At 35.0% G+C, this 11,490-nt stretch overlaps 1 protein-coding gene across 1 annotated transcript; it reads left to right on the top strand.

Moving 5' to 3' along the window:
- Window positions 1-1,884: 1,884 nt before the first annotated feature.
- Window positions 1,885-7,941, top strand: LOC104257651 (vitamin D 25-hydroxylase; the record flags this gene model as incomplete). The annotated part of the gene is made up of 3 exons (XM_009812499.2): window positions 1,885-2,566; window positions 5,570-5,899; window positions 7,191-7,941. Coding segments are annotated over 3 exons (1,188 nt in total), but the record flags the coding sequence as incomplete, so codon positions are not given.
- Between the last annotated feature and the right edge of the window lie 3,549 nt (window positions 7,942-11,490).

The raw sequence follows: 11,490 nt of genomic DNA, 5'->3' as shown, positions 1-11,490 counted from the left end.
AAATACAACAAAAGGATTTTTTTTAAAATTATGTATGACGTAGGAAGAAAGATAAATAAGCTGTGATCAAAGTATACAAAACTCACAAATGGTTTGTAGAAATATATTGGGAGTGTCTTCTTGTCACATAGAAAAGAAGAGCCATTATAACAGTGACAATATCAAGTTTGCTAAAACAAAGTAGTCATAGAATCACAGAATCATTTAGGTTGGAAAAGACCCTTAAGATCGTCGAGTCCAACCGTTAACCTAGCACTTCCAAGTCCACCACTAAACCGTGTCTCTAAGCACCACATCTTTTAAATACCTCCAGGGATGGTGACTCAACCGCTTCCCTGGGCAGCCTGTTCCAGTGCTTGACACCCTTTCAGTGAAAACCCCGTTGTCACAGAATGTATAATTAGGCTGACATTATTTCCTATTGTGGAGGTCAACAGCTCTGAGATGAAGGAAAAACTAGGGATTTGTATAGGTAGAAACACAGATTTATAATGCTAAGAAAAGTATGGAAAGGGATATAGGATTTCAATCTTGAGTTTAGCCTCGGTTTTAATTTTTAAAACTTAGGTTAAGATTTTCATTTTGTTTATCCTGTATGTGCCTTCTGCAGGATGTATTGCATCTTTCTCCAAAGCATCTAGTGCTAACCACTTCTGGAAACAGGAGATGGGACTAGCTGGGCTATGCTGTCATTTGTTGGCTGTCATCATGGCTCCCACTTCTATCAGCTGATGGTTCTTTGGGAGCCTGTGCAAAGTAAGCTGGTGTCCAGTTTCAGAGGTAGAAAGGACTGGGTGCAGCTTGGTTGTTCTCACAACTGACACCACTTCTGTGTCTGCCATTACTAAGTGACATGTTGGAAGTCTCTGCGATACGAACTTATAGCTTCAGTCATAGTGCCCTTAACCGAATTAAGCTATTGGAATTTACCTTTACTCAGGCAGGGAGGAGGAGCAGATAGAGTAGTAAAGCTTTCCTCCCTCCTGTGGAAATCATCTCAGCAAATTAGGAAAGTAGACAATATATGTATTTTATTTCTAGTTCCTATATAAAAACTATACCTTACATCTAATAATGTTACGTTATATTATGTACTTGTAAGTGTATACTTACATCTACTAATGTTAGGGGACAGTACATTTTTTCTGAAAAATATGCATTGTCATACCAAATTCCCGCTTTTTAAATAACTATATGAAAGCATCCCCACTCCTTACTTTGGAGAGCTGGTCACTTCAGGTGCACAGCAAAGCACGGACTGTAGCGTGGGCTAATTTACTTTATCTTTTGACAGAGTGAACTAGCTCACAACAGACTACTGTGTAATGCCACAGTTGTATCACCTCTGGTTACCTGTATGCCCTACTGAAGTTTATTCAAGTCTGTATTTTGTATTGATGTTTAGTGTTGTTTCACTTTTTTGTTGCTTGTTTTTACTTGTTTTCACTATTTGTTCTTAAGATTTGGCTGTAATAGCATTTTACAGTTTTTATAATTTTTTTTTTGCCCCGAAGATCTTCAGTCTTGATCTTGGAGGTATATCTGCTATTGTACTGAATGGCTATGATGCTGTAAAAGAATGCCTTGTTCATCAAAGCGAAATTTTTTCAGATAGACCGTCTCTTCCCTTGTTTAAGAAGCTGACAAACATGGGAGGTAAGTGCTAATGTCTTTTATATAAAAATCCAATTTTTGTCCAATACATGGGTTTGTGATCACATGAAACATTTGCTTTAGCTGTTTTCTCTACGTCTTTATCTCCTATCATAAAATACTTGACGCTTCTTTAAAGTTATTATTTGGAAAGGATTGTCACTCTTGGACAAGATGTGTGTAATTTTTTGTCTCATTTTTTGTCTTGTTAAATAATTTATTATCTTATGGGGGAAAAATAAAGCGTTGCATAAAATACTGTGTCAAAATATTTTTTCAGGCTTACTGAACAGTAAATATGGCAGAGGATGGACAGAACATCGCAAATTAGCTGTAAATACCTTTCGAATTTTTGGATATGGTCAAAGGTCCTTTGAACACAAAATTTCAGAAGAATCTATGTTTTTTCTTGATGCCATTGATACATACAAAGGCAGACCATTTGATCTTAAGCACTTGATAACAAATGCTGTTTCAAACATTACTAATTTGATTATTTTTGGAGAACGTTTTACATACGAAGATACTGAATTTCAGCACATGATTGAGATTTTTAGTGAAAATATTGAATTAGCTGCTAGTGCTTCTGTATTTTTATATAATGCTTTTCCTTGGATTGGTATCTTGCCATTTGGGAAACACCAGCAGCTGTTTAAAAATGCAGCTGAAGTCTATGACTTTCTTCATGAGCTTATTGAACGTGTCTCTGAAAATAGGAAGCCCCAGTCACCTCGGCATTTTGTAGATGCATATTTAGATGAGATGGATTGCCATGAAAATGATCCAGAATCTACATATTCAAGAGAAAACTTAATTTTCTCTGTTGGAGAACTCATCATAGCTGGGACAGAAACCACAACAAATGTTTTAAGATGGGCAGTGTTATTTATGGCTCTTTATCCAAACATTCAAGGTAAGAACTTTGACATTTTGAGGAACTGATACACTTTCCTATTGCAAATTTGAAATGCTTTTTCGAAGTGGTGCAGTGATCCATAATCGTAACCAGAAAGGAAGGTTTGTATATATTATTCTATTGTGTCATTTACCAAATATACTATGGATGGATGTGAAAAGCTTGTTTTGTATGCAGATGAAGAGGGTATCAAAAGTCAAGTATGATGATAAAATTTTAGCATATTGTTTTGTGAATAGATTTTTCTGAAGCTTTAATATTTTTAATAAAGTATCTCTAAGTTTAGTGTTGTGATGCATTATATTGGTTGGCAGATGTACTAATCTATGTAGTTAATAAATAATAAGCAAATGCAGTTAAATACAAAATTAATAAACTAAATTAAAATGTTAAAACATCAGCAAAAATGTAAATTAGGTTGTGGTTAAGAGTTTAGGTACAATTTCTTTTAATCCTTTAAGTGCCTCAATTCACAATAGATTTACGTATTATAGACATGTATATTTATACTTTTGAAAGAACAAATGTAGCATTTAAAAATAAAAATATGTGTTACAGTCATCCTGAAGACAGCAGTAGATGTTGGAACATCAGCACAGACGTTTTGTGTAGAAGTTTGGATTTTAGAATTGAACAGTCACGGTTCTTGTTTCACTGCCTCCACTTTGATTGCCCTATCAAAACCTTAGCAGTATTTAGTTCAACTAGGGACTTTCAGTATTTGGAGAAAGAGCAGCCTAGATAACTTAGAAAGTTACTACTGATACTTTGACCAAAGAATATTGCTCTAACATCAATTTCACCATCATCATCATTTCAGAATGGGCATAACAACACTAACTGTAGCTATAAGGCTCTTGAGATCTGAAGTTCTGCATAGGAACCAGATACCTTTATGTATGAAAGAATATATTTTCTTCTTATGGTAGAAGGTGCATGACTCTATACCTTCTGATTTTCTCAGCTAGAATAATTTTTAATTTAAATTGGTGGACAAAAGCAATTATTATTTTAAAATTAGAGATAAAATTTTATATTTACATTTAAAGTAAATACAGCTTTACTTGAAAAAAATGAAAATTAAAATGTGATCATAATGCATGTCAAGGCCTGACATGCTATAAACAGTGAAAATCACTCAGATTAAATAAAGAAGTTGATGCCAAAGCTCTTTTGTTGCTGCTGTTATCATTATTTTAAGTCCCATATTCACTGAGCTGGTTAAAATATCTGGCTGAGCAAGTAGAATCAAAGTTCGCTCACATACCTCCTGAGACCCATAACCTCTTACATATTTTCTTATTTTCATTTACTCAACTGTTTTAGTTAGTTGATTGATTAGTTAAACATGAGGAAAATCATTAAAAGTTAAAAAATGGGAAAAATTTCTTCCAGCCTAGGATTAAAAGCAAGATCTAACCGGATTTGAGTTGTTAATTTTAAAAACTTTGAGGAACATACTTAAGAGAAATATGTAGCTTCAGCTCACTAAGTACAGCTAATAATTTTTTTGTGGAAGCTTAAAACTGCAATTGTTATTTTTAACCAGTCAGCACATTTCAGACGATTTAAAACAAATGGGTTTAAAAAAATTAAATGCTGGTTTTATGTTTCTGAGTTCCACTGATTCATCTATATGCTTTACACAGTATAATAAGAAAATCTACCAAAAAAGAAAAACATTTAATAAAATGAAAAAAATAGACTCTGATTTTATAGGTACTTAAGTTTTAGTATGCATATATACATTGTCCATATTTTAGTTAAAAATATATTAAGTGCCATAATTAGTCAATAGGATATATTTATGCTTTACGTTCTATAAAAAGCCCAAATGCAGAAATGGTCCTCTTAAATCAAAGTTTCTTACCAGTCTGTCCTGGCTCACAAACAATATTCATATCTTAAAACAAGAACAGTCTTATTCCTTCTCTATTAAGATCTGACCAAAATACTGTTTTTCAATAAAGATCAAGAAAACATTGTAGTTTTGTGTCTCCTATGCATTGGCCAGTTTTGTAGCGATCCACTCACCTAAAATAATCTTCTGATCTCAGATCTTACGATATAATGAGTTTCTGAACTTGGTTTCAAAATCAGTTCATCTGGATAAAAATAAAAATCGCTGTTACCTTTCATTTGTTTAGACTTTCTCTGTCAAAGTGCTATAACGTAGATGGATGCACCACTACATCACAGAATGTATTTTCACTAAGCTGCTTTTCACCTCTTTATTTTGATGTGAAATGTTGTGATTTCAGGTTGAAAAACCTGGTCATTCTGGTGGAAATTTTCTGCCATTGCCCAGATTTTTATAATTCGCGTGGAACCAATAATGAAAGTCCAACTTTGTTTTAGTTAGGAGCTGTTCGGCAGTTTCAACAAAGTGTATCAAAAAAAAGAAGAGGCAGTTTGAATGCCTTTGAAATTATTTAAATAACCTGTGAGCTTAATTTTAAAAATAGCTTAAAAACCCCAGTGATTGAATTTGTTCCTTTTCAGTTAAATTCAGACTCCTGTCCCTCTGAAATCTCACTGGTTTGTATCAGATATTTTCAGTTTAAGAGTGAATGATATTACACAGTGACAATTCTAAAGAATCATAGCAGAATTAGACAAGGGAAAGTTCAAGTGGCTAATTTCAGTGTTATCTGTGTTCACTCAAGTATTTAATGTACTTTATCTTTGCAGTCTTTTGCTTGTTTCTTTAGTTTTGAAGAGCTCCAAAAATAAAAATGTATACAAGCAAAGAAAAGTATGTTAAAACATGATTTTACTGAGTATAATTGCTTTCGAAGTGAAGATTACTAGTATATACGCTGGTTCCTACTATCAGGATAAGGAATATAGAGTCTAAATTTAAAAGCTTATAAGCTATTATATTTTATATAAGATATTTTATGTTTCAGTATCCTTTTAAAACGATATATTTTGTAGCTTAAATTAAAAAATAAAGGATATTGCACAATAAACATCAACTTTTATTCCTGTTCCTAACAGGGCAAGTTCAAAAAGAAATCGATTTAGTCATTGGCCCAAACAAAATGCCTGCCTTAGAAGAGAAATGCAAAATGCCATACACTGAGGCTGTTCTACATGAAGTTCTAAGATTCTGTAATATAGCTCCACTAGGTATTTTTCACGCAACTTCCAAAGATACTGTTGTGCGTGGTTACTCTATTCCTGAAGGCACTACGGTCATTACAAACCTCTACTCCGTTCATTTTGATGAAAAATACTGGAGCAATCCAGAAGTGTTTTTTCCCGAGAGATTTTTGGACAGCAGCGGGCAGTTTGTCAAGAAAGATGCATTTATTCCTTTTTCACTAGGTAAGAGTGATTCCTTCCACTGTTCCTTTTCATAAATCTAGAGATGTATAACATATAAGTAATGGCAGTAAATCAGCAATGGACAGAATGATATAAAATATCCACAGTTCTGATGAAACAGCTATTTTAAAGATATTCAATATGGTGCACTCTGGACGTAACACATTTTAGCATAATCTCTTCTATATAGATGAGCTCATTATTATATATGAACTAACAAAAAAGACAGCACGATATCTTCTTATCTGAGGAGCCTATACATTTTATATCATTGCAGTACGTAAGTGTTACTCGTTTCACCATTCACAGTCATTTGCTGCTAAAGTCATTACATACAGGTGATTTATACAACCAGCTTTCAAATTTCAGCACTTAGATCAGCACCAGAAACTGCAGACTTTATTCAGAAGTAGCTTGGGGGTCAGCATATAGCACTGCATTCTGTCCTGAGGAAATATTCTGGCAGTCCTAAATTATTATGGATTTGTCTTTTGATGCCTGTAAGAGTGGATAGTTAACCTTACATATGATTATCAACATAAAAAAATTGACGTTCCGTATAAGCTAACTGCCAGAGCTACCTCTGCAGCCCACAGAAAGGCATAGCCTTGTGTAGTGGCTGGCTTAGTTTACTTATCTGGGATACTCTTTCTCCAAAAAATACAAGGAGACAAAACAATTCCCTTGGAATAGATGCACAACATCTAAATGGCCAAAGTTAAGATTTGATGAAGTCCACCCTTGTTGTGTATTCTGTTACATTTCGCTTTGCCTGGTTGACCTTACCAGTTCCAGATGTTATCCATTCATCTGTGTCTTCCGCATTTACTCCCTGTAACTAGTCATACACGGAATGGGAACTAATATTTAAATGCATTATCCAAACCTGTTTCATGTCTTTCTACTTACCGAGTTATAATAATTTCCAGGTAATAATGACTGGCAGTAGATGAAATTAAGAAGATAGTAGGGGACAAAAGCTGAAATTCACAGTATCATTTTTTTAAGACATCTTCTGTCTAGATTGGCATTTCAAGACAAGATAAAGTAGCTAATAGCTTATCTAAATAAATTTGACAGAATTAGTTACAATGGCATTTGTCTAGTGAGAGGAACAAATTCTCTAAAATCTGTTTCTTGCTGTAAATTATCACCTGTCCTCTCTTACAGAATACTACCAAGCTCATACAGCTCCTCTTAGAACACGGAAATGACCATTCCTATTCATAATAAGAGTGAAAATGTAATTGAACACATTTGAAGTCTTTTCAAAACCTTCTTTTCAATCCAGGAAGAAGACATTGTCTTGGAGAACAACTAGCTCGAATGGAAATGTTTTTGTTTTTCACTTCATTACTACAACGATTTCACCTGTGTTTTCCTCATGGCGTGATTCCAGATCTCAAACCAAGATTAGGCATGACATTACAACCACAGCCATACCTCATCTGTGCAGAAAGACGGTGAAGAGAAGGGCCTAGATTGTCAGGGGGAGCACAATGGTCCAAGCGCAGCTGAGGATCCACTTTGCCTTCTATTTCTAAATGTGTTCATTTAGAAATGTGTCAGAAGAACAAAAATTTAAAAGACGTGCAGATAAATTCTGACTATTTGTGCACAAGTTAATAACTTGGTTTTCACAAAAAAAACCCCACAGGATGTGAAACACATCCTGTGTTTGAAGTTGATGTTTTCACTCCAGAAGTCTGTTTTGACTAACTCCTGATTCAGCTTTTAAATATTTAATTACTTAGCAAGCCATTTTACTTTGAGAGGATATTTTTGTAAGCATGGAGAATATGGCTAAAAATGTTTATACTCAGATTCATCCATGGAAATCTCATTTACATTATTCCAGCTAAGCGGTTCTTTATAATTCTCCATTACATTTACATAGCTAAAAAGGTTTTAAAAGATACCTATTTAAGTTTCTGTAACTCAGAATAAACTATCTTTTCCAGCCTTGACAAATAAATTATCTATTAAAGCATTTTAATCCTTCTTTCTCCTCGCCCTATCTTCACAGTTGGTCATAATTTTCTAGTGAATCAGATAACTGTGTGAATTCACTTTTAAGATCTTGCTTCTTATTTAGTAACATATATGAAGTGTTCAATTTTTGCCATACTCCTGACAATTACAGCAGTCTTTTTTGCCGGTTTATTGCATTTCCAGACACAAGTCCGCCATTGCCTCCCAGCGCAAAGCATTATGTAATAATTGATCTCTGCCTAAGTAGTCTGGAAAAAACACTGTTTGTGTTACCAGAGTCACATGCAACGAGTCAAGAAAATAAACTACTCATGAGTCTGACCAGAGAAGAGACCTTTTTGGGAGGGGGAGTGGAAAATGGTGGGGAGAAACAGATTTTCAATGGATTTTAAGCACAAGTTTTAGGCATAACAGCTGCTCTTGACTTCTGCTGGCTTCATTTTTTATTCTTGACAGCTGTTGGCTTATGGTTATTGGTAAATAAAGATTTATGCATGCAGGCTCTACAGGAAAACCTGATACTTTAAATATGGTAGGTTCAGTCCCCACCACCTGGGGAGAAGTAGGGCCTCAGAATAGGGTTCAGAACAAAACACACACTGAGCAAGAGGCTTTTTAAGGACAGGGCTGCATGTTAGACCTTGCTCTTTATAGAGCTTATGCTTCAACTTGGAGCTGCAGGAAAGCTCAAAGGCCAGAATTGGTGTTTTTCTGCTGACCTGATGTTTCCAGTTTATACTAAGCAGAAATACTTCCTTTCTTTTGAAATAGCAAACGAGAAGGATCAGACAGAGCTAATACCAGTCCACTTCTGTAATAGCCTATTGACTTAAGATGCAGCAGGTCCAGGTTAAATTACTTACATATCCCACAGAAAGCATCTCAAACATATGTTACTGGTGCACTGAAGAGAGTGGGCAGGCTGTTCCTCTTGCTGAATAACTGCCTTTCTGTAGAGAAGTTTTAAGATTCGAAAAGGAGAGGAAGGAGGTAAGCCTGACTGCTGTGCATTGGGCACACCATGAAAGCTAAAAATAAACCACTCCTAAGATACTGGCAAACAGTGGGGCTTAGGAGTCAAAATTGAGGCTTTTCTGGATACCTGCATACGTAGATGTTGGGTGCTTGTGAAATGATTAAGTAAAAATTGTGGAACCCACCGAATTTAGGTGCTTTCAGTATGAAGCAGTACCAAACAGAAAAGTTCAGTGCTACAGTTCTGGACTCATGGTAATTCTTCCTATATCCCTCCCTGTGCTCTTAGGTAAAACAGACAGAGTTTTGTTAGTATCTAGGCTCGCTTTCTAGGTTGCAAGAACTCTAGGACATCCTTCGGTTAAAACATGATTCAAATAATCCTAACTGAAGTGGGGGGAGGATTAAAAAAAAAAAATAATCAAGAACCAGTTCTTTGCAGGGGCTACGCTCAAAATGCAGCTGGCCAGTGATAATTCCCTTTTGCTGAGGTATTTTGAGATTAATTCCTGGCTAGTCTTTAATCCATTTAATGAGAACCATATTGATTATATGTCATTCTGGTTTCTAAATCAAAACGCCTTATAAAAAGCCTCAGAATATCAGTCCAAACTTTTACCAATATCTGCCAAGTTATGGTCTCGTTTTAGCAATCAAATACATTTGACAAACTGTCTTTTCTATAAAACTATATCAATATTAGTTATATTTACAAGTTTCACTCTGCATCAACTTTTTCATTATTTTCCCTCTGACTTAGAATTATCCTAATGATCCAATTTAATAATTTGAAATAATGACATCATAAAGGTTTTTTCCAGTCCTCCGGAATTTCTCTATGGTATCAAGATTGATTAGTAATGAACATCAGTAGCCAGCTAGATGTTCAGAATTTCCTGGTGAGAGTTTTCTACAGCTGAAATATCTGGCATAGCTGGCTGCTATTTAACATTGGTTTGGGATTAAAGGTTAGTATATTAACTAGTGTATCTTTTTTCTGGTTGTAGAATTTAAGGATGAAAAAAGGCATTAAGTAATGTGTTGAGGTAAGATTGTTCCCATTTGCAGAAGTTTTTCCTATCTGGCTTTAAATGTCCTAATGTTTTGGATTAAAGCAATGTGTCCAGAAACTGATGGAAAGATTTCTTGAAATTTAAGTTGTAACCTCTCTGTTTCTGTATACTAATGGCATTTATTGCGCTTTTGTTTTCGCCATTTATTGCGCTCAAGTTTTATTCCCTCCTGTATTTAGAGTTTTCTCATTTTTGTCTTTTGCAGAGTTAGCTCTTTGAATTCACGATGATAGCTTGAACTGGAAGCACTTTTTCCACATACAGGTGTATCACAATCACAAGAAGAAACTTCCATGTACCTTCTCTGTAACTCCACTGCTGTTCCTAAAAGCAGTGAAGGACTTTTTGCTGTAAATATAGCTAAAAATGCATATTTGGCTTGCCTTTGCTGCTCTCAATCCATGTACAGTTTTGAATCGTTCTTTTTTTCTAGTTTGTCCAGGAAAAATCCACTTTGGCTTTTTTCTTTTCCTGTGAGATTATTGCAATGTTCTTTATGCTATTTTTCGGTCTTGTTCAGTATTTGTAAATGCAGGCTACATTCAGCAGTCTTTCCTAAGAAACAGGAATTTTAGGATTAAGACTTGATTTTATATTCTTTACTTAATTAATTTCTCCTTGAGCAATAACTAGTCATCTTTTCTGAGTATAATCACAGAAATTCTGCTAATTGGAGGAGAATATAGTCAACTCACCAATGTATTAGTTTACTATATCCCATTCAAAGGTCTCCACAGCCAACTACAGTATAATACTAGTAGGAATGTTATGAGCTGCTGCATGTTTCTCCTACATGTATTTTCTCCATCTTGGCTCTGGTTTTGTATACTTGCTTTAAATCAGAAACTGTAGAAGTAGTTCTGTGCCTTTGCTCTGTCGTGCCATTTCTGTACCATGAGAATGAGTGCTTTCTGCCCTATTTCTCAGACAGAATCTACTCCTGTATCTACTCCTAGCCTTAAGTCCAGGCCCAGGGCAACACATCTTGCTATCCAGCAGGAGATTCCCTTCTTAACACTGTTGCAAGAGCTGCAGTCAGTACCACCATAGTATCTTAAACCCTCCTTTCTAAAACTCTATCCTTAAACTTAAGTTTTTAGGTTAACCTTGGCCATGCCAGCATCCCCAGAAACTGAAAAAGGGAACACTACAAGCATGTCATATATGACACTGAAAGAATGCTGAAGAAAATCTTACTCTTTAGCACTTAATTTCCTGAACTTCCACCGGTTTCTGTGATACTGGTGGGCATACGCTTAGCGTGAACCTAGTAAATGCAGGAAGTTTCATTAATTTATGCCTTCAGAAATAAACTATACAAAGTGAGATTTCATAAAAGTTCAAGAAATGTTACTGCTTCTCTGAAAGTAAATAGTTTGAATTTACTGTGATATATTCTTTATATGTATCCAGAATATGTTGTGAGAGAAAGACCTAGAGAATCATAATAATTAATTCTTTTTTGTTTGCCAGTACATACTAGAAATAGTTCAGCTAACTTGGACTATATGCCAGGATGTAGCTACGTATTTTTTCAATGAACAATCTCTC

The sequence above is a fragment of the Gavia stellata genome, chromosome 17 (assembly GCF_030936135.1).
Source record: "Gavia stellata isolate bGavSte3 chromosome 17, bGavSte3.hap2, whole genome shotgun sequence".
Taxonomy (NCBI): Eukaryota; Metazoa; Chordata; class Aves; order Gaviiformes; family Gaviidae; genus Gavia; species Gavia stellata.
Note: the sequence above shows the minus strand (reverse complement) of the source record. Positions and strands in the feature narration are given on the sequence as shown.